Genomic DNA, 22,942 nt, shown 5'->3' with positions numbered 1-22,942 from the left:
GCCGCAGATTCGCCTCCTCCTCCCCGCCCCGGCCCCGCCTCCTTTTTTGTGCAGGTGACGAATGTGCCGGGGCGGCGCGAGCGGGGAGAGGAGCGGCCCGCCCGGCGGCTGGGGAGCCGGCGCGCGCCCCGCCGCGATGGAGAGGCCGGTCAGGAGGTGGGTGCCCCCCCCCGCCCCGGCGCGCGCCCACCCACACACACACACACACACACACACACACGGGCCAGGGGGGCGCTGTCCCGGCGCGGACCGTTACACCGGGATCGCTTGTGACCAAGCCGCCAGGGCGCAGCCTCATTCTCGCTCACCCCCTGTTAGCGCGGGGGTGGCTCGGACTCCCGGGGGCACTTCAGCGCCGTGGACTGAGGGAGGGGGGGGTAACAGTCCTCTGGATCCCCCGCTAGCGTAGCCCTTGGTCCAGCCTTGGCGGCGTGGTCGCTTCCCGCGCCTGTGGCCAGGCCCGGGGGGCGCCGCTGGCGGGAGGGGGGGGGGGGTTGATCGTCTGACGCCGTGTCTAGCTCACTGGTGTCCGCTTGCGCCCGGCCCTGCTGTTACATCGTGTGCGCGCCTGCGCACTGCGTAGGTGTTGCGGGGGCCTCACCAGGCGCCATTGGGTGGATTGTCCTGGCCGCGCGGGGCATTGTGGGGGGGCTCCTCGAAGCTGGCAGCCGTTGGCGCAAGGAGCGCGCTGTCTTTGCTGACCTTACAGCGGCTGAGACTCTGCGCCCCTGGGGGAAACGGGGCTGCTCAGGCCATGTTTGCGCTACAGGGTTAAGTTGACTTAAGTTACGGTGTTGATCGTAAGCCGCTTTAATTCCATCAGTTGCGCCCATCTGTACAACCGCTCTTCCTGTCGGCAGAGCACGTTCGCCAGTCGGTGCTCTTGCCTGGACAGAGAGTGTTGCGTTGTCCGTAGCGATCTCCCTGTGCAATGTGCCACTCTCGGCCGCTGGCAGGTCTGGGAATGGGTCACAGTGCATCATGGGTAAGGTTATGTTTGTGTGACAGAGGTCGCGGAATCCGCAACTTCCAGAGACCTCTGTGACATTTTCCACTTCAGCCACAGGGCAGTGGGGCTGGAGCTGGAGCTGTCATTCCTTGTCCCTGCCCTTTCCACTTCAACCCCTGGGTGGCGAGGGGACCCCCTGCAGCCGCCCCTGGCGGTGGGGGAACCATCCTCTCCCTCCTCATTTGTTCAGGGATATTTTTAGTAAAAGTCAGGGACACGTCACGGGCAATAAACAAAAATTCACAGAAACCTATGACCTGTCCCTGACTTTTACTAAAAATATCTGTGACAAAATTTTAGCCTTAATCATGGGGTTGTGCTCACCATCCCATGATGTAGTTCTTTCTCTCCAATCATTCCATGGGCTTCTGACTTCGTTTCGTGCTGTTTTTTAATAGCCTCTGTAAACTGCACTTGCCATCTCTGCCTGAAACCATCCTGAACTGCTGATCAGTCTGGTGATAAGTATTATGAACCCAAAGCACCTGGTCCTGCAGTATTTCATGAGCTGGGAAACAGAAGGTGACTCTGTGGTGCCTGCCCTGCTGTGTGCAGTGGAAAGAAACAATTCAAGATTGTACCTGGTAATCATGGAGTAGCTGCACACTATTGACTGTTGCTACTGGCCTCAGGTAACAAGCACTGAGTGGTGGGATCGCATCATGATGCATGTCTGGGATGACAAGCAGTGGCTGTAGAACTTTTGGATGTGCAAAGCCACCTTCCTGGAACTGTGTGCAGAGCTTGCCCCTACCCTGTGGTGTAAAGACACCAGAATGAGAGCTGCCTTCACAGTGGAAAAGCAAGTGGAGATTGCTGTGTGGAAGCCAGCAACTCCAGACTGCTTCCAGTCAGTTGCGAATCAGTTTGAAGTTGGAAAGTCCACCCTGAGGGTTGTGGTGTTGTAAGTGTGCAGGGCCACCAGTCGCCTCCTGCGACGAAGGACTGTGACTCTGGGTGATGTGCAGGAAATACTTGATGGCTTCGCAGCAATGGGATTCCTTAACTGCAGTGGGGCAATAGATGGCACGCACATCCCAAATTTGGCCCCAGACCATCTTGTAACGGAGTATAACAACCGAAAGGGCTACTTCTCCATGGTCTTGCAGGCACTGGTGGAACACTGGGGCCGTTTCACTGATATCAATGTAAATTGGTCAGGGAAGGTTCATGATGCACGCATCTTTAGGAACGCTGGACTGTACAGAAAGCTGCATGCAGGAACTTTCTTTCCCAACCAGAAGATTCCAATGGAGGATGTGCAAATGCCCATAGTGATCCTGGGAGACCCACCTACCTCCTGCTCCCATGGCTCATGAAGTCTTACACTGGGAACCTAGCCAGCAGCAAGGAGCTTTTCAACAACAGGCTCAGCAGGGGCCGAATGACCGTTGACTGTGCCTTTGGCAGGGTAGACCTCAATGAGGACAATATTCTGATGGTCAAAGCAGCCTGCTGTCTTCTACATAACATTTGTGAAGCGTTGGGGGAAAGGTTTCCCCAGGGATGGAGCGCTAAGATAAATTGGCTGGCTGCTGATTTTGATTAGCCAGATACCAGGCCAATTAGAGGGGCTCAGCAGGGGGCTATTCGAATCAGGATGGCTTTGAAGGAGCATTAAGACAATGAGTCCCAGTAATGTGTCTTTCTGTGATACATTCGGCCAGGGAGTGTTTACATGCTTCCTTGAATGACTCCTGTAAGGCTTGCTTCCTGGGCTTTAATTGTAGTGAGCAAATGTTCCTCTGCTTATAGCCACTGTATTTGAATTTTAGCAACGTTTAGCCTACATTTTTCGTTAACTGTCTCCCTCCAGTTTTGCTATCTGCTGTATGTGTTGACTGCAGCACTTTGCACTCTCCTTACTACACCTGGTTCGCCTCCTTATCTGACAGAGGTGCTCCATCGGGGTGTAGGAGATGGTCCTCAAGGGCACATTTGCAGAAGCCAAGGAAATAAAGAATAGAGACAGTATTGTGAGTTCACTGACAGCTGTGAATCATAAAAGTCACATATACCTCTTTCTCACTGTCTTTTAGCTAGCACACAGCTGGACAAGAGTCCAAAATAGGGTGAGTTCGGCAGGGGTGGAGTGGGGGAGAGGGGAAGATGTTAGGAAGAGGGAATGGGCAAGAATGGACAAAGATTCTGGGTAGTTTGTGAAGAGGGTTACTATACGTACCTAGAGAGACTATTCTGAATATTATCACCCTTTTCCACAGGCTGGGGTAATCAAATCCGATATCTCACTCCTGAAGGTAACTCCGGATGCAACGGTGCACTTCCTGCATGCGTACGGCTTCAGGCCGGCTTCCTATGTTGCTTCCCTGTGTGCCACTTTGGTCCCTACAGAAATAATTGCCCGTTGGTATGGCAAAGTTTCCCACGGCGGGGGGAAACAAGGCAGCTCTGCCAAAGAATCGTTGGCAGAGGATTGCAGAGTACCTACATGAAAGCTTCCTAGAGATCTCTATGCAGGATTTCCAGGACATTAACAAACTTTTCTGCCGGGCCCCCGTTGCTTAGCTGCTCAGGCTCTGTTGGTAATTTCTACCTCTTATCCCTCCTCTACCATATAACAAAGTAAATGAGACCTCAATCTCTCATCTCTGTGCAGTATCAAAGCAAAATGTGTGCTTACCAGAGCATGCTCTCCTGCTTCATGAGCACCAGAGCCATAGTGCTGGAACTGGCTAAACCCCTCTGGAGTCAAAAATAGGTCCTGACTTGCCATGCCACCAGATGACTTTGTCACATGTCCCACATCCTCCTCCAACTCCACTTCCTCATCTATCACTTTGTCCTCGGGCTTGACTCTGCTGGCTGCTGCCTCCAGTCCCCCAAAGTATCCATGGAGCTCTTGGCAGTGGAGGTGGGGTTGCTGCTGAGGATGGCCTCCAGCTCCTGGTAGAAGTGGCGTGTCTTCAGTGCTACACCAGAGCGACCGTTTGCCTCCCTTGCCTTCTCGTATGCCTGCCTTAACTCCTTGGTCTTAGCATTGCACTGCTGCTTGTCCCTTTTTGTCCCTTCTGCATGCCATGAGCAATCTGTCTGTAGATATCAAAGTTCCTACAACTTGAGCGAAGCTGTGACTGCACAGCCTCCTCTCCCAACAGATCCAACGGCTCTGGTGTACCCCAGGCGGGAGCACCTCTGTTGCGGAAACCCAGCATGATCAGCTGGGAAGATGCTGTGTGAACAGTCCATGCTGAGCAAAGAGGAAGAGGAATTTCAAAAATTCCCAGGCTTTTAAACGGGGGAAGGATGCATGCTTGTGTTCCTGCAGGGCAGCAGAGTTAAAACTGTTGACCAGAGCGGTCATGATGGGCATTGTGGGACACCTCTTGGAGGCCAATTAGGAAACATAAGCAGGTTCAGTGTCTACACTGACATTGAGTCGCTCTAACCAAGTCGCAAAAAGCTCTGTGCCTCTCGTCGAGGTGATTTTATTTGTCAGAGTAGGGGGGTTACATTGGTGGGAAGAACATTTCAGTGTGTATACCTCCACTGTTTTGCTGACAGAAGCTAACTTTTGTCAACAAAACTGTGTAGTGTACACAAGGTCTAATTTGGCGTAGTGGGGCAGTTACATCTGTGGGAGTGAAATTTATGTATACTCTTCCACAGCTAGGTTGATGTAACCTGTCTTGCGTCAACCTGCGTAGCGTAGACCAGGCCTGAGAAGCCCTCCTAAAAGCTTGATGTTAGGCAAGTATGCATCTAAGCTATGTACAGTTCTCCACCCACTTTGGTGGTGGGTGCCATACAGTTGCAAGTAACTGCCTATGTATGTGCAAAAGATAAGGTGGGTGAGGTAATATCTTTTATTGGAGCAGCTTATGTTGCTGAGAGGCGAGCTTATCTCTGATAATACAGCTACAACAACAGTACATATAATCATACATTTATCCAAACTTGTTTGCTGTTACTTATTTCCCTATCTTGGAGGGGGAAGGACTTATAAGATCTGCAACACTCTAGCATCAAAGCCCATGATATACAGACATTTGAGGTTGTACTGATCACAGTAAGCTCAGTTTGGAAGTGAAAACAGCAGTACATCGGCGTGTGTCATGTTTGCAATCCTCTTCAACATTGCCATCGACTGGGTAATGCAGCGTACAACAGTAGACATGCCAAGAGGCATTAAATGGACGCTCTTCTCATCCCTTGAAGACCTGGACTTCGCAGATGATGTCGCTCTCCTATCACATACCCAACACCATATACAAGAAGAAACAACTCAACGCATTCAGCCAGCAAATTGGACTGAAAATCAACCATAATAGGAAGATACCATGACCTTTAATATTGCCTCACCATCACCAGTACGGATAGGGGATTATGTTCTCACCAAAATAGAAACATTCACATACTTGGGTAGCGCCATCAGCCAGGACGGTGGAACAAGCCAGGACATTCGGAACAAAATCAATAAAGCCAGGAACACCTTCAGGAGCTTAAATACAGATTGGAAATCATCAAAATGCAACAATAAAACCAAACTCAAGATTTATCAGAGCTGCGTACTTTCAACATTACTTTATAGTACAGAATGCTGGGGAATGAGAAAGTATGACATGTCCAAACTGTCTTTATTCCATTTAACCTGCCTCAGAAAAATCCTCCATATCTTTTGGCTCAGAACAATCTCAAACCAAGATCTATTGACACAGTGCAACCAAGAGGATCTGAGCACCATCATTGCCAGGAGGCGTTGGAGATGGATCGGTCATGTGCTTCAGATAGAAACTGATTCTAACCACAAAGTAGCAATAGGATGGACACCTGAAGGCAAATGAAAACAAGGCCGCCCGAAAACAACGTGGCAAAGAGCTTGTGGAAGCCAAGCTGAAAAACCCGGGCCACAGCTGGGGAACCATTGAAAGACTTGTCAGAAACAGACAGGAGTGGAGGAGCTTCGTCACCGCCTTAAACACCAGAGGCGTAATAGGAACATGATGGTGATGAACACAGTATTATGACTGTGCCCTTACAAAAGGTTTACAGAGAGGGACTGTGATTTCCCATCTTGCATCTTTGTAATATCAGCTTTTTTAAACACTGTAATCATTTCAGTTTCATATTAGAGTTGTTCTCCACTATCGCCCATCATTCTCTTTTCACAGTAGGTTACATCGACACAAAAGAATTAATCGATGATGGCAAAAGTTAACAAAAGGTCCTCTCTGGCTTCTTCATACCAGCAATTGAAGACAGTGGCTTCCCTGAGGCATGTGTAGACTGGGAATAACCACACCTGCTGCATAACATGTTTTAGACAACTTATTCCAGAATGTGTCTATAACACTTCCTATAACAAATGTTGAAAACAGTTTGTCCCATCTACACCTGTGGGCAAACAGTTTTCGATCTCTGTTGAGAAAGTGACATAAAGATCCCATTTTTGACAATGGTTTATTCTTCTAAGCTATAATCCTACAATGAGCTCTGCATGGGCAGATCCACGTACCTGTGCAGAAGTCATTGTAGGCTCAGTGTTTCCCTTTCATTGAATATCTGTGTTCCTGATTATTTTTTTTCCAGATGCATTTTCTTGTATTGTTGTTTTTTGTCTATATTTCTAACATTGCTTTCCTAAATACCTATTATTTCTTTGTCCTCACTCATAATGAAGTTGAATGTGCTCAGCATCTTTAGGGTTGAGTCACTAGTGAATAAATATACTGTGGATCAGTATGATGTTCCCCTCTGGAGTTATCTGGACTGGTGATCTTACCGTGCTCTGCTGTGAGAACCTCCACTCCTGGGCTGTTCATGCACAGCCTCGGGCATGTAAGCTGCTCCCAGCTACTTGCAAGTGAATGACACTAGCCAATATCTCCGGTCCCAGACACAACCCTAGGAACCTCCGTCTTGCAGTGTCCAGTTATGCCTGCTGGACTCTGCAAGCTTATATGAGTTTGTCAATTTAATGAAGAAATTGATATGCACTAGGCTTGTTATCCCAAGGGGAGCCTCTGACACACTTCAAACCAAACGCACTGCTTCAGGTAGAATAAACAAACATTTATTAACTATAAAGATAGATTTTAAGTGATTTATAAGTCAAAGCAAAACAAGTCATATTTGGTCAAATGAAATAAAAGCAAAGCGCATTCTAAGATGATCTTAACACTTTCAGCGTCCTTACAAACTTAGATGCTTCTCACCACAGACTGGCTGGTTGCCCTTCAGCCAGGCTCTCCCCTTTGATCAGCGCTTCAGTCGCTTGGTGTGGTGTCTGTAGGTGTAGGTGGAAGAGAGAGGAAGAGCGTGGCAAACATCTCTTCCTTTTATCATGTCCTTTCCTCTCTCTTTGCCCCTCTCCCCACTTCAGAGTCAGGTGAGCGTTATTGAGTCTCTCCAAGCAAAGTTGAGCAGTTCCCCTAGTGTGGCCTCATGCAGGTGAGTCATTCCATTGTGGCTCCCTTGTTGGACAATGGCTGTTGATGGGTTCTTTGACACCCCGCCTGGGCGTTGGTAACTTTCCTTGCTGTTGCCTCTGGGGAGCTAATATCTGGCTGATGCCCCCAACTTACATCATGTTTTAGTGAAAACAATACTACACAATTGTCATAACTTCATATGCATTAATGCTACACATATATGGATAGATAAATGAGTTTTGCAGATCATAACCTTTCTCCTGATACCTTGCAAGGCATGCTTTATACGTAAGATCACGATTATATGAAAATGAGGAATATGGAGATTACAGCACGCTCCCCCCCGGTATAGAATGTCACAATCAGATCTTAGGCCCCAATCCTGCTGAGCTCTGTGCAGGCAGGCAGATCCCTGTGCTTATCAGAGATCCTATTGAAGTCAACAGATCTCCACGTGGGCTTGTGTCGACTGGCATGTAACTTGTTACAGGATCAAGGGCCTAAGTAATGTGTTGAAAGTTTTGATGATGCAGTCTTGCATATGGTAATATTTATACGATGATCTTACAGTTTAGTCTAGGAAACAAAATCTAAAAGTACCCTGGAAAACACATCTCAAATAACTATACAAGACAATAACGTAATTTATAAGATTAATTATTTTTTAGAAGGAAATAATTATTTTGATAAATTGTGTACATAGAAGAAATAAATTAACTCAGCAACAAAAAGCCATTTACTTCCAAAACACTTGAATAGCTGGACACTAACGCATGTTGAATTGAGCTTACAGTTTATATGATAGCAATGACTAACTATATATATGAATAGAGGCTGATTTGAAAAGGGGAATTAGTACAATGCTGAGAAACTAAAATTAACAAATAATGATTCTTGTATTGAGTGACTAATAATGTGTGTTGTTTTGTCATAGGAATAAGAAAATTGTTGATTATTCACAGTTTGGGGATTTTGAAAATGATGGTAAGTGGTCCTACTATTATCCACAACAAAAAGAGTTAAGTTCTGCAATGGCTTTGTATAAAATGTTGGTAGAATATGGGTCCTATCCTTCTGTTGAATTCAGTGAAAAACCTCTTATTGGCTTTAGTGGAATTAAATTCAGGCCCTGTTAGAATACAATACATGTTATAAGGATATTACCCAATAGCAGTGATATTTACACTGCTGACCTGTTCATAATATTGGGTTAGGTCAGCCCCCTCCTGCAGGAAAAACAAATTGTAGGAGGAGACTTGGGACAGGAGAGCTTTGCTAGGTTCTTCTCGCAGAGATTTCTCTGACATTTTTCCAGAGGGATGTTCCTTCCATGGAACAGGCCACAGGGCTTTCTGTAAATGACAGTGATCTACAGGAATCTAGGGCCATCTGTGCAGAGGTCTCATGCCTCTCTGCTGAAGTTCTATGTCTGTTTGGTCCGGCTTCAATACATAGCAGTCCACCTCCTTCTGTGAAATAGAAGATACAGCTCTAGGGTTTTTAAATGTTCCTTAGGAATCTCTGGAGGTCTGGGAGGGGAACAGTGTGGTGTGCCATGCATCCTCCTTACCTAGTTCACCCATTTTCCACTCTTTTCCTCTGCACTGATCACTGGCCCCATTGAGGAGTTTCCCTGGGCTCTGGAGGCAGCAAGAGGGGATGGTGTCACAAAGACAACTAAACTTTCCCTTTTTCCTGAGGTAGAGGAAACTGTGTGCAGGGGGTCCGCCCTCCACAGTGGGCAGCAAAATCCTTTTCATTATCCTATTTTCAGGTGTTTACGTTTGGTATAGAAATTTTCTTTAGCTGATACTTGATATATAGGTTCTGAAACTGAGGGAGACATTCTTTTACATTTAAAAAAAAGTCTTGTTAATTAATTTTTCTTATTCCAGCAGATGCATCTTAAGTGGTCGTTTTCTCTGAATGTTTAATGTTCTTGCAGGAAGGGTTTCTGCATCATTTTGAGAGCACTGAGAACTGTTCCCATTTCCCTTGTTTTTCACTTTGACCCTCAACGCCTTATATTACATCTACCATTATTCTGGCTGATAGATTAGTTTTAAAGATTGATCTACTGCATAAGCATGCCAACCTTTAGCAGAAAGCATTTAGCTCTGTCGTTGAATGTGAGTGAACATTTCCCATTGGCTGCAGTAGGACAGATCATGCTTGTATTCAAGGACAGAATTTGATCTGTTATCTTTTGATGTATCCTTGCTGCATAGAGATTAAAGGTTTTCTTTGTTACAGTGGAACACCTCTGAGGGTGTATGGTTTGTGCAGTATAACAATGTGAGTCCAGGGAAACATTGATAGACAACATATTTTATAAAGCAGACAGGAAGACTTTTTTTTTTTTGTCTACTAGCTGAGTAAATCTCATTATACAGCATTCACCTCCATCCCATTCAAACTTGATATTATCACTTATTTTTATGGCAGTTTTTTTGCATCGTAGTTATATGTACTAAAGACAAAATTTTAAAGTTCTTGGATTGCTTTTAGTCTGATATCCCTGATTTTCAGTCTTTGTTTCCAGTTTGGGCCTTGGAGGACTAAAGACATATACTTTGTAAAGAGGCAATGTAATGAAAGGGGAGAGATCTTTTTTAAGAATGGGAATCATTAAAAGGAAAAGGTTCCAAAAGACCAAGAACTGTAAGAATGGTGTGTATTGAATGGTATTCAGTTATCAGAAGAACTTGAATCACAAGTGAATGAGAACTCTGAGAACATATTTGAGATTGAAACTTTATCCCCATGTTGATAATTAATTAACTTGAATATCTACATCTTGAAAATTATGTTAGAAATAGTAGGATCAGGTCTCACTAGGATTACGATCTACGTTTAGCTGGTACCTTTTGTTCCAGAGTATCCCAGAGCTCATTACAGTTGCATCTATTTGTCTTCTGATTATGAGACTGAAAATTGGTTTCAGATGAGGGCCATAAGAACATGAACATTTAGAATATTTTATATTTGTGATTAAATAAGTTTTCCGAGGAGAGAGACCTTTTTTGTGGTGGTTGGAAAAACTTGCACTGTATGGGCAAAACTATTTCTAACTTGCGCATGTTTTTATAAACAGATGAAGACTTTGCCTGTTTACCTGCACCTTTAAACAAAAAATCTAGAGTAGTACCTACAGAGACAAATAGGGAGAAAAAGGAGAAGCAGAAAAGGCCACACAAGGAGGTGACTACAGTGCCGAAGAAAACGCCCAGTAAAAGGTGAGAGGTAATGAAGTGTAGTTATTTGTGTGCAATAGAAAAGCTTCATCTCAACACTTCAATTTCTTAGTTTTCCTAGAGTTTTACACTTTTCTAGAGTGTAGTTTTAAATAACTACAAATAAAGTTCTAACATATTAGTCTGAGATTTATTATCAAATTCTTTTGCCCATTAATGAGTGAAGGATAATCTAATAATGTCTAATGACAGGAGTGCCTGCACCTCAATTCTTCAATCATTTATGACTCGGTGGACCTTTTTGATGACGTGAAGCAATGTGGATTTCAACAGGGCTCTACACTGGTGCAGAGATCTGCCTACATAGGTCCAATGCAGGTTTGGGGCCTAAATTAGGTAAATTTGTGGCTAATCTAATCTAGGTAGTTCTAGGGAACCCATCAGTATAGCACATGAAAACACTGTATGGTCCATAGGCTTAGTATACAAAACGGAACAGGAGACACTTGACATGGTTTTAATCAGGCCGCAATTTCATTATTAGATGCCTGGGACTACCTGGCAGATAAAAGTGTACAGTGCAGGTAGCTCCATGTTCATTCAATATCTACTGGGGGGCTTCCGTCAGCCCCCACTTTTTCCATCCAGGTCCCCTAGACAACCCATTGCTAGGAATTTATCATCCTCCCTCCCCACCAACTCCGAACGAGGGTTAAGGTGGGCTATAGGAAAAGGGGGTTTGCTCCCTGCCGTACCAGTCATAGGAGCCCCAAACACCCCTCATCACCCATTCTGCTCCTTTCATAGAATCATAGAATATCAGAGTTGGAAGGGACCTCAGGAGGTCATCTAGTCCAACCCCCTGCTCAAAAGCAGGACCCATCCCCAATTAAATCATCCCAGCCAGGGCTTTGTTAAGCCTGACTTTAAAAACTTTTAAGGAAGGAGATTCCACCACCTCCCTAGGCAACGCATTCCAGTGTTTCACACCCTCCTAGTGAAAAAGTTTTTCCTAATATCCAACCTAAATCTCCCCAACTGCAACTTGAGACCATTACTCCTTGTCCTGTCCTCTTCCACCACTGAGAATAGTCTAGAACCATCCTCTCTGGAACCACCTCTCAGGTAGTTGAAAGCAGCTATCAAATCCCCCCTCATTCTTCTCTTCCGCAGACTAAACAATCCCAGTTCCCTCAGCCTCTCCTCATAACTCCTGTGTTCCAGACCCCTAATCATTTTTGTTGCCCTTCGCTGGACTCTCTCCCACATCCTTCTTGTAGTGTGGGGCCCAAAACTGGACACAGTACTCCAGATGAGGCCTCACCAATGTCGAATAGAGGGGGACGATCACGTCCCTCGATCTGCTCGCTATGCCCCTACTTATACATCCCAAAATGCCATTGGCCTTCTTGGCAACAAGGGCACACTGCTGACTCATATCCAGCTTCTCGTCCACTGTCACCCCTAGGTCCTTTTCCGCAGAACTGCTGCCTAGCCATTCGGTCCCTAGTCTGTAGCTGTGCATTGGGTTCTTCCGTCCTAAGTGCAGGACCCTGCACTTATCCTTATTGAACCTCATCAGATTTCTTTTGGCCCAATCCTCCAATTTGTCTAGGTCCCTCTGTATCCTATCCCTGCCCTCCAGCGTATCTACCACTCCTCCCAGTTTAGTATCATCTGCAAATTTGCTGAGAGTGCAATCCACACCATCCTCCAGATCATTTATGAAGATATTGAACAAAACTGGCCCCAGGACTGACCCCTGGGGCACTCCACTTGACACCGGCTGCCAACTAGACATGGAGCCATTGATCACTACCCGTTGAGCCTGACAATCTAGCCAACTTTCTACCCACCTTATGGTGCATTCATCCAGCCCATATTTCCTTAACTTGCTGACAAGAATACTGTGGGAGACCGTGTCAAAAGCTTTGCTAAAGTCAAGATACAATACATCCACTGCTTTCCCTTCATCCACAGAACCAGTAATCTCATCATAGAAGGCGATTAGATTAGTCAGGCATGACCTTCCCTTGGTGAATCCATGCTGACTGTTCCTGATCACTTTCCTCTCATGTAAGTGCTTCAGGATTGATTCTTTGAGGACCTGCTCCATGATTTTTCCGGTGACTGAAGTGAGGCTGACTGGCCTGTAGTTCCCAGGATCCTCCTTCTTCCCTTTTTTAAAGATTGGCACAACATTAGCCTTTTTCCAGTCTTCCGGGACTTCCCCCATTCGCCACGAGTTTTCAAAGATAATGGCCAATGGCTCTGCAATCACAGCCGCCAGTTCCTTTAGCACTCTTGGATGCAACTCATCCGGCCCCATGGACTTGTGCACGTCCAGTTTTTCTAAATAGTCCCTAACCACCTCTTTCTCCACAGAGGGCTGGCCATCTATTCCCCATGTTGTGACGCCCAGCACAGCAGTCTGGGAGCTGACCTTGTTCGTGAAGACAGAGGCAAAAAAAGCATTGAGTACATTAGCTTTTTCCACATCCTCCATCACTAGGTTGCCTCCCTCATTCAGTAAGGGGCCCACACTTTCCTTGGCTTTCTTCTTGTTGCCAACATACCTGAAGAAACCCTTCTTGTTACTCTTAACATCTCTCGCTAGCTGCAGCTCCAGGTGCGATTTGGCCCTCCTAATTTCATTCCTACATGCCCGAGCAATATTTTTATACTCTTCCCTGGTCATATGTCCAACCTTCCACTTCTTGTAAGCTTCTTTTTTATGCTTAAGATCCGCTAGGATTTCACCGTTAAGCCAAGCTGGTCGCCTGCCATATTTACTATTCTTTCGACACATCGGGATGGTTTGTCCCTGTAACCTCAACAGGGATTCCTTGAAATACAGCCAGCTCTCCTGGACTCCTTTCCCCTTCATGTTAGTCCCCCAGGGGATCCTATCCATCTGTTCCCTGAGGGAGTCGAAGTCTGCTTTCCTGAAGTCCAGGGTCCATATCCTGCTGCTTACCTTTCTTCCCTGGGTCAGGATCCTGAACTCAACCAACTCATGGTCACTGCCTCCCAGATTCCCATCCACTTTTGCTTCCCCTACTAATTCTTCCCAGTTTGTGAGCAGCAGGTCAAGAAAAGCTCCCCCCCTAGTTGGCTCCTCTAGCACTTGTACCAGGAAATTGTCCCCTACACTTTCCAAAAACTTCCTGGATTGTCTGTGCACCGCTGTATTGCTCTCCCAGCAGATATCAGGAAAATTAAACCAACAGCTCCTTTTTAAGTCCTTTACCAAGCCATTTGTCTGTCACTCTATCACTTCTCTATGGAGTACCTGTGCTCGACATCTGCCCCACATTTACATAATGAGTTGTGACATAATAGTCTAACACCTTTCCCTCCTCACAATAACAAAACCCTCCCTGAACTTGCTGTGGGAGAAGGTGAAAAACCCCCACTCCACCTAGGGTAATCTGGTCGTGAAGGGAAGGCAAAAACAAAAAAAATCCCCACTCCACCTAGGCCAATTGGGTGGTGAGGGAAAAATTCCTTTCCAGCCCTCCTAGACAGGAGTGGCTATGCCCACAGCAGGTTCTGACCAAACCTGGTATTTTGCCACCTCGAGGGAGGGAGGGCAGGTGCTGCTCCACCTAGTCCAGGGAAAAGTGGCTTTCTCTGCCGGGCTTTTCCCTTTTGAATTCCCCGGCCCTTCCGATCCCTGGGGATGAATCAGTGTGGCCTCGCTGGCTCACTCCCCCTTTTGCAGCAGCTTCTCAGCCTCACCCCACTCCACCCCCCAGTGCTATTCCCTCTCCCCGGCAAGTGCCTCCCCCCACTTAAAGGTGCAGTGCAGTGAAAGGTTCAAATAAGTGAACTTAGGGCTTCAACAAAAGGTCAGCTCATATTTGACAGAAATTCAGAAGTAGATCTTAAAAGTCAAATAAAACTTAATTATCCTTATTTTAAACAACTTTTTTGGTAGAAAATATTTTATGTGGAATTCCATGCCAGTGGGATATTTTCTACAAATGAAATAGATTTTTCCAGTCTGTTACTGATCATTAATCAATGTATGTACAACACTTTGAAGACATAAAGCATTCTATATTGGTAAGTGTGACGTACTTCTGTTCTATCATCTGAATTTTACAAACCTCTGCTCATTTGGTATGCAGTAAATTACAGATTATGTATTGTAACATTTTTTATTATTTCCTGCATAGATGCTGACTTATAATTACATTAATGAGTAGCTGCTCAGAAGTAGCTTTGCATCGCTTCAGTTCGCGAAAATAATATTCACCAGATTTATTGGAAAAAAATTCCTAGAACGTTTTTTACTTGTTTCAGGATAGCCTTAGATGACAAACTTTACCAGAGAGATTTAGAAGTTGCGTTAGCCTTGTCAGTGAAAGAACCATCTGGAGACATCCTTGAAACGCAAGATTCACAAGAACAAGGTTATCTGTACAATTAAAATGCATTTGAACTTTTCCCATTTTAAACTATTCCTTGATTGTATTCAGCATCCTTTGTAGTTGCTTTATAACCGTGCTGGTATTGTATCCTTTCTTTTAATTGATTAATTGAGAAGACTCGAACATTTCTTTTTATTCATTGATGGGATGAGGTTTATCATACGAAATTGTGCTAATGCTAAGTAGTGCTGTGCAATTTTGAAAAAACCTACTGTAATGACTTGTGTATAATGTAGATTAAGCTTCAGTCTTTGACTATCCTAAATATAAAGCTCTTGGGTTGATTAAACTTTCCAAGAACAATATTAACTTTCTCTCATAGGGATCTGATGCAACTCACCATTGATGTCAGTGGAAAAATTTCCATTAACTTCAATGAGAATTGAACTGGGCCTATGCGGATGACTTCAACCATTTCAGTCGCGTAGTCCTCAAAATCTACAGATTTAGACTTTAGAAGAATGTGGGGCAGAAGTTGTTTTAATGGTGCATGTATATTACTGAGTACACTGTCCATGCCTAACAAAAGATGGTAATCTTTGCAAGCAGATGTATTAGAGACTTAATTTTACAATTGCAAATTTAGTCTTTGGAGTGTACAGTAAAATCTGTTTCAATACTCAAAATTTGTGGATTTTCCACAATAATAGCTTCTTTTTGTCCCAGCTTTTACTGGAATGTAGATCTGTAATTACAGAGAAATATTACTAAACATTAAATGCTTGGCTTCCAAAATGTGTGGAGGGAGAATAACATAGTTAAAATGGGAAAAAAAAAGTGTGAGAAAAGTGTTTTAAGTGCATTTATGCTCCATATTAACATCTTCCTCTTAACACTGTACTATACTGTCTACACCTTGTTTCCTTATAGTGAAATGGATATAATGCAATTCAATTTATTATAAAGAACAAAGAAAATCACAAATTATTTCAGCCCATCACAGTGTGGCAACTGTAATTCTGGTCAAAGTTAATATATTACATTGCAGCTTTTCTGTGACAAAAAATATCATTATCTACTAAAAATAATTTTATCTGGAATCTGCTAGAGTTTAACTTGTTTGGGCTAAATTATTTTCATTTTTTGATATCCTGAGTCTTTATAGGGCAAATTTTCAAACATATTTTATGCATTTTTTTTAAATATAGGCATTAAAAAATGTGAAGCTATTGAATTAGAAAATGTAGACAGCAGTTCCATCCTCTCCAACTGCAGTGCAGATAGTGGTCTCTTAGGTAAGTTATTATTGTGTCTGTCTGTATATGTAAACATATGTGTAAGCAGTGTTCCTGAAACATTTCTTTTTAGGGAAGTGAAGGCAAAAACTATTGGAGAAAAAAGAATAAAAGTGATTTTTATTGCGTAGATATGCTTTGGTCTGAAAGATATATTCAATCTGTTTAGATCTAAATTTGGCTCCTGTCTTAAAATTGGTAGGAATTGAGTTCAGATTTCCAAATAATCTTTTTAAACCATCAATTTATCATCAAGAAGTGAAAACTGAACAAATCACATGCATGCATGTGCACACACAAATATTTTAAGGCACTGCTTATCTCCTTGGAAGATCTAAGTACTCTCAACTACTTGAGTCTTCACTCTTAACACCTTGATTCCAGAATAGCATTGGCAACTTTTACCTGCAAAAAGGACTCAGAGCAGTTTTTAAAAAGATAAAATAAAATGAGAATTACAGACATTTGAAGAAGCTCAGATACTGTGCACTTGGATAAAGATCTCCAGAAATACTCGGAATCAGTTCTGGAAACTAAGGTTCCAGTCCAGCAAAACACTTAGTACTTACTATTAATCATGCAACCAGTTCCTTTATTAACTAGTGTTAATAAGACCACTGTTTATCTTGCAGGCCCCGATCAGGTCACAGATGACAATGACATCCCCACAGGTGGTTATAGGCAAAGAAGAGCAGCATCTAAAGCTGTGTCACAGCAGAAGTTACTGACAGATGACAGTGATGAGGGAGACCATGCTGATAACTATGAGCCAGACTTTGTGTCTGGTAAGTTTTCTACTATTACATTTTTCCTATTGGGTATGTTTTGAATATGTCTAATTATCCTGAGAGAAGAATATTTTCAGTAAAATGTTTACTGTTTTCAGCCTTATATACCTTTGTTCCTCGTTGAAATACTACAATTTGTTATTAGCTATGTGTCCTGAATGCATTTCAAGAGAACGAAGCTAAAGGCTAGGTTTTTGACCTGGTCAGTTGAGCTTATTATTCCTTATTCGACCTTCAGCCTAGGACTCCAAACATGGTTTCCTTTTGTTCAGAATGTGCTTAGAAAACCAGGTGGCAACAATAAATTGCACTCCTACTAAAGACATGTCAAACCTCATATATTTTTTTCTTCTGTTTTTAGATGAGGAATCAGAGGGTGGTTCAGATTTCAGTGAGGAAGATGATGAAGATTTTGCTGCAAAAAAGAAGAAAACTAAAGAAAATAAAAGGAAAGAAATTAAGTTAAAGGTCCAAACAGAAAAAGAAAAGAAACTCTCCAAATCCAGAATTAATGCTACACGTAAGCTTGATGTAATCACCAAAAAATACAGGACTTGTTTAGACAGACAGTTAGTGAATATGAACTGGGGGGTGAATCTACAACATGCAGTTGTGCCGCATGCTAACTGTCCCTCTGAACTCTGCTACCATGTACTAAAAGTTCCCTAGCGCACACTGACCTGTTTACATTTCAAAGCAGAGTCATTTTCAAAAAGTGAGTGAAAAGAAGTTTCAGGTACTCTCCCTGTACTTCAGTCAACCTGCTGATTTTTGTGGTTTTACAATCATTTTTTCCTAATTTAAAAAAAAAAGTCTGTCCTGTATTGTGTGAAATACTTAGAGAAATAGGGGAAATTGACACACTAACTATCTGGGGTAATAATGAAACTGTACACAAACTGCTGTCAAATGGACAACATAAGAAATGAGAAATAATTAGGGCTGTCAAGCAATTAAAGAAATTAATCACGATTAATCATGCTGTTAAACAATAATAGAATACCATTTATTTAAATATTTTTGGATGTTTTCCATATTTTCAAATATATTGATTTCAATTTCAACATAGAATACAAAGTGTACAGTGCTCACTTTATATTTATTTTTATTATAAATATTTTCACTGTAAAAATAAAAAATAGTATTTTTCAATTCACCTCATACAAGTACTGTAGTACAATCTCTTTATCAAGAAAGTTGAACTTACAAATGTAGAATTATGCACAAAAAAAAACTGCATTCAAAAATACAACAATGTCAAACTATAGAGCCTACAAGTCCACTCAGTCCTACTTCTTGATCAGCCAATTGCTCAGACAAACAAGTTTGTTTACATGTGCAGGAGACAATGCTGCCTGCTTCTTGTTTACAATGTCACTTGAAAGTGAGAACAGGTGTTCGCATGGCACTATTGTAGCTGGCATTGCAAGATATTTACATGCCAGATGCACTAAAGATTCATATGTCCCTTCATGCTTCAACCACCATTCCCAAGGACATATCCGTGCTGATGATGGGCTCTGCTCAATAACAATCCAAAGTAGTGCAGACCAACGCATGTTCATTTTCATCATCTGAGTCAGATGCCACCAGCAGAAGGTTGATTTTCTTTTTTAATGGTTCGGGTTCTGTAGTTTCTGCATTGGAGTGTTGCTCTTTTAAGACTTCTGGAAGCATGCTCCACACCTCGTCCCTCTCAGATTTTGGAAGGCACTTCAGATTCTTAAACCTTGGGTCGAGTGCTGTAGCTATCTTTAGAAATCTCACATTAGTACCTTCTTTGCATTTTTTCAAATCTGTATTGAAAGTATTCTTAAAATGAACAACATGCTGGGTCATCATCTGAGACTGCCATAACATGAAATATATGGCAGTATGCAGGTAAAACACAGAGCAGGAGACATACAATTCTCTGCCAGGAGTTCACAAATTTAATTAATACATTAGTTTTTTAGCGAGCGTCATCAGCATGGAAGCATGTCCTCCAGAATGGTGGCCAAAGCATGCAGGAGCATATGAATGTTTAGCATGTGTGCCATGTAAATATCTTGGAATGCCAGCTACAAAAGTGCCATGCGAATGCCTGTTCTTATTTACAATGTCACCTGAAAGTGAGAAGCTGGCAGCATTATCTCGCATAAATGTTTGTTTGTCGTAGCAATTGGCTGAAGAAGAGGTAGGACTGAGTGGACTTGTAGAGTCTAAAGTTTGACATTGTTTTATTTTCGAGTGCAGTTATGTAAAAATCTACATTTTTAAGTCGCACTTTCACGATAAAGAGATTGTACTATAGTACTTGTATGAAGTTAATTGAAAAATACTATTTATCATTTTTACATTGCAGATATTTGTAATATAATAATATAATGTGAGCACTGTACACTTTGTCTTCTGTAGAAAGAAAGAGGAGTACTTGTGGCACCTTAGAAACTAACAAATTTATTTGAGCATAAGCTTTCATGGGCTAAAGACCACTTCATCTGAAACCTGTCCATGCAAGGCTTTGTATTCTGTGTTGTAATTGAAATCAATATATTTGAAAATGTAGAAAAACATCCACAATATTTAATAAATTTCAATTGGTATTGTTTATCAGTGCGATTAAAACTATGAATAATTTTTGTGAGTTAATTTTGTGAGTTAACGGTGATTAGTCAACAGCCCTAGAAATAATTATTTAATCTTTCAATTAGAGTAATTTTGAGTTTTAGGTGTAACGAGTAAAATAAAAATGAACAGACAGAAGGATGATTTATTTTTTTTCAGTTGACTGTGTCCCATTAAAAAACAACAAGCAAACAAACAAACATAACAATGATTCATTTAGGTTTTCTACATTATTTTACTTTTAGGTCCTTATCATATGATCACATCTGGCTGGGTGGATCCCTGCACCCACATGGATTGCTTACAGGGAATCAAGGCCTTTAATGATCTTCAGTGTTTATTAATAGTATAGTTAAAGATATTTATTTACCACACTTGAGTTACAAGGTCACTGTGTCTCTTTAACACAATTTGTATCAGCACAACAACCTTTTAAAAAACTATTTCTTACATGTGTGTTAAATAACTATGCATCAGACCTGCTGGTGTGATTTAGTTTCAAACAATGTAAGTGTAAGCTTACAAGTGTAAGCTAAATCATATACTACAGAACCATTTTAGTTGTGGTGTGGAAATGTTTTTTCTTGTAGAGTTTATGGCAGAGTTTATGTTAGCTTGTCCCTTCATGCAGTTCTACAATACGTCCCATGCCAGTAACAAGATAAGTGCTTACTTCCAAACCAGGTAATAAGTATGAGGCTATAACGTGTTCAAATAAATGTACTTGCATTGATTGGAAGGTGGGATTCTTAAGACATATCCACCTGTATTTCTTTGAAGTGAATGGTCCTCACTTGCACAGTAATTTTGTGCAGTGTGATTTCTTTAATAAAGAGCAATTTTTCTAAAGCTTTTTTTGTTTTCCTGCCAAAGTGGTTCCGTTAGTTTCTTCTCCACGGATAATCCAAGCAAAATCTCAGTCAACAGTGAAGAAGACATCAAGTTCTCCAGAACCTATTGGAAAACCTTTATACACATCAAGTCCCTCAACAGACAAGAAGAAGCCCAAATGGATACCACCAGGTATATGTAATATGGTAACTGCAGACAAATATACCTATTTACATGTGTTTAAAAAGGTGTTCTCTAAAGTATTTATATTTCTAAACAAGCACCTCCTCATCAAAGTATGAGCTACCCCACTCACCTCTGTGTCCTAGAGTCAATTGTCCCACACAAAATTATCCTGTCCACTTCCCAGGTGCCTCAGTATCCTTTCTCTTGATAGGACAAGGGTGCTAAAGCTTTTTCCCAATAGTGTGGCACAAATCTCAATATAGGGATTGTCTTGTGGACATTTCCTCTTTTAAGAGGTGTCCAGCATCCCTGTTGCAATGCACTATTTGCTTCCTTACACCAATACTTGGCTACTATTATTTTTGTATTTGTAGTTGCCTTTAGTATGATAAGTGTTTGGTCTTTTTTCAAAAAGTTAGATCACACTGCTGCTCCCTCTTGCTTTTTCACCTTTCTCATCTATTGTCTTCTTCTGCATGTGGATCCTTTCTGCTTGGTCCTCTTTCCTTGCACATGTCTACATACTCTCAAGTCCTCATTTCCTACTACACATGCTGCCAAATGCCTAGTTCCATGCTCCCCTGGCTATTCATCCTCCACTTATACCTCCTGCCCCTACCGGTGGCTCAGAGTGGTAGCTCACAGTTTCAGCAGAGCAGACTCAGTGGGGGGAGACTCATAGTTTCTCTTCTCCTCTCCTATGTAGCAGCAGCCTCTAGTGTTAGGCTAGAGGGCTACGGGCTCTTTGTTCTCTGCTGTTTTTTCATGTACCCTGCCTCTTCATGGCAATAAAAACAGGATATCTGTAAAAGCAGTTGATAAAAAGGTGAAGGAATATAGTACCATGAGACCTGCTAATGTTCTGCAGAGCACCAGCAAGTGTACGGCAGTCCAGATTTTGAGAAATGCTGTATTATGGTAGCAGAGTGAAATGTGTTGGTGTCACCGTGAGGTTACATGTAGGGGGAGCCTTAAAAGTCTCCTGCAGATTTTGTCCCCTTCTGCTGTAACTGTCAAATATGTTCCCACTGGCAGTGTACCTGATTTTTATGTGCTTTCCTGCAATATTGTTCAGGCCTCTCTGCAATTTCTAGAAGAGGATACTTATTAGCTCTTTTTTGTAAGTTAGTGACAATGATTTTTCTGTTAATTTGTGACACTTGTTTTGTTTTAAAACGCTTTCAGCTGCCTTGGGATGCAGGAGTAACCCACTGGGAGGAATTTCAGTTAAATCACCTACTCAAGGTCTCAGACTTGGCTTGTCCAGATTAGCACGAGTGAAACCACTGCACCCAACTGCCGCCAGCAGTTGAATGATCTATGAAAGTGTCTCTCACTTGAAGGATTACTGTTTAGAAAGAAGCTGAGTGTTCGGTGGGGTTCTTTTGTTTTTAAACAGGGTTGAAAACAAATGAGCAGTAAACTGTTCATTAAACTGTTCATTCAGAGGGAGGAAATTCTGTCAATGTTGCTTGTCTGTTATTAATAAAGGGCCTTCATCCTTCAAGGTGCAGTGTACCACCAGTGAAGTGCTGAGCACCTTCGGCTGCTGAATAATATTACTTAATCAAGGAGACCTCAGGTTGCTCAGCATCTTTGATGGATCAGGCCCAAATAAATTGATTGTGTATTTGAGATTGTACCTTATGATGTCTATCCTCTTTTGAAAAAAAAAAAGGGGGGGTATTACATTTTTAAATTGCATAAAAACAATCTAAAAAGCGGTGTATCAATTATGGATCTAAAAATATAGAATGGATTCATAATGTAACCTTAAAGTTGCAGTTTTGAATTCCCAGTTTTTAGTATTCATTCTGTTCATAGTCCAATTAAAGAATCCCTTTAGTAAAGTGAAATCATTGTTCCTCCCAGTCCAGAAAAGTTGATTCTCAAATCTTTGTTAAAACTTACTGATATTTGTATTCGTGTGGATTTTATTTCTAAGAATGTATAATGTGCTGCTTAGAAAACTGTATTTTTAAAAAAAGTAAAATAAAATATACTTTATAAACAGCTAGTTTGTAATAGTAACTGACTTTATGCATTTTGAAAATTTCTTACAAACTTTGGCCTCAGCCCTGCAAATATGTAAGCATTACCTTATGCATGTGATTATCCCCTTGAAGTCAGTGGAACTAGTTATGAGACAAATCCAAAACCCATTGAAGTTAAGCATATGCTTAAATGTTTGCAAAATCAAGGGTTTTATGATTATGAAAATCTATTTATTGTGCAATAAATAAAGTTTTGGAATGGTAGTTACTGAA

At 42.2% G+C, this 22,942-nt stretch overlaps 2 protein-coding genes across 4 annotated transcripts in view; one reads left to right on the top strand and one right to left on the bottom strand.

The window, feature by feature from the left end:
* Positions 1 to 435, bottom strand: part of FERRY3 (FERRY endosomal RAB5 effector complex subunit 3) — a 32,651-nt gene extending 32,216 nt beyond the window's left edge. The window contains exon 1 of the mRNA XM_084630836.1: positions 309 to 435. The gene's annotated coding sequence lies outside the window, so the exon portion shown is untranslated. The remainder of the gene's footprint in view (positions 1 to 308) is intronic.
* On the top strand, positions 13 to 22,688 carry RAD51AP1 (RAD51 associated protein 1). 3 transcript variants are annotated; one of them, XM_084630893.1, is made up of 10 exons: positions 3,296 to 6,011; positions 7,350 to 7,417; positions 8,333 to 8,382; positions 10,493 to 10,634; positions 14,901 to 15,010; positions 16,177 to 16,263; positions 16,896 to 17,048; positions 17,413 to 17,571; positions 20,532 to 20,681; positions 21,861 to 22,688. In XM_084630893.1, exons 1-10 carry the CDS (start codon positions 5,991 to 5,993, stop codon positions 21,986 to 21,988), a joined length of 1,068 nt encoding a protein of 355 aa, XP_084487019.1. In that variant the 5' UTR covers positions 3,296 to 5,990; the 3' UTR covers positions 21,989 to 22,688. The 3 variants fall into 3 exon arrangements, with proteins under 3 accessions (XP_084487018.1, XP_084487019.1, XP_084487017.1); XM_084630892.1 differs by lacking the exons at positions 3,296 to 6,011; positions 7,350 to 7,417 and adding an exon at positions 13 to 156; XM_084630891.1 differs by lacking the exon at positions 3,296 to 6,011 and having other exon boundaries at positions 7,134 to 7,417.
* The last annotated feature ends 254 nt before the right edge of the window (positions 22,689 to 22,942 follow it).

Source organism: Lepidochelys olivacea (genome assembly GCF_965140295.1).
Source record: "Lepidochelys olivacea isolate rLepOli2 genome assembly, chromosome: 1".
Lineage (NCBI taxonomy): Eukaryota > Metazoa > Chordata > Testudines > Cheloniidae > Lepidochelys > Lepidochelys olivacea.
The sequence above is the reverse complement of the archived record's forward strand: the minus strand, read 5'-3'. Positions and strand labels throughout refer to the sequence as shown.

Coding starts and splice junctions, on each gene's coding strand:
- RAD51AP1 (XM_084630891.1), top strand. CDS start 7,311: ATGTCCTTTCCTCTCTCTTTGCCCCTCTCCCCACTTCAGAGTCAGGTG. Junction 17,572..20,531: donor ATCCAGAATTAATGCTACAC/GTAAGCTTGATG, acceptor TTCCTGCCAAAG/TGGTTCCGTTAGTTTCTTCT. Junction 20,682..21,860: donor GCCCAAATGGATACCACCAG/GTATATGTAATA, acceptor AAACGCTTTCAG/CTGCCTTGGGATGCAGGAGT.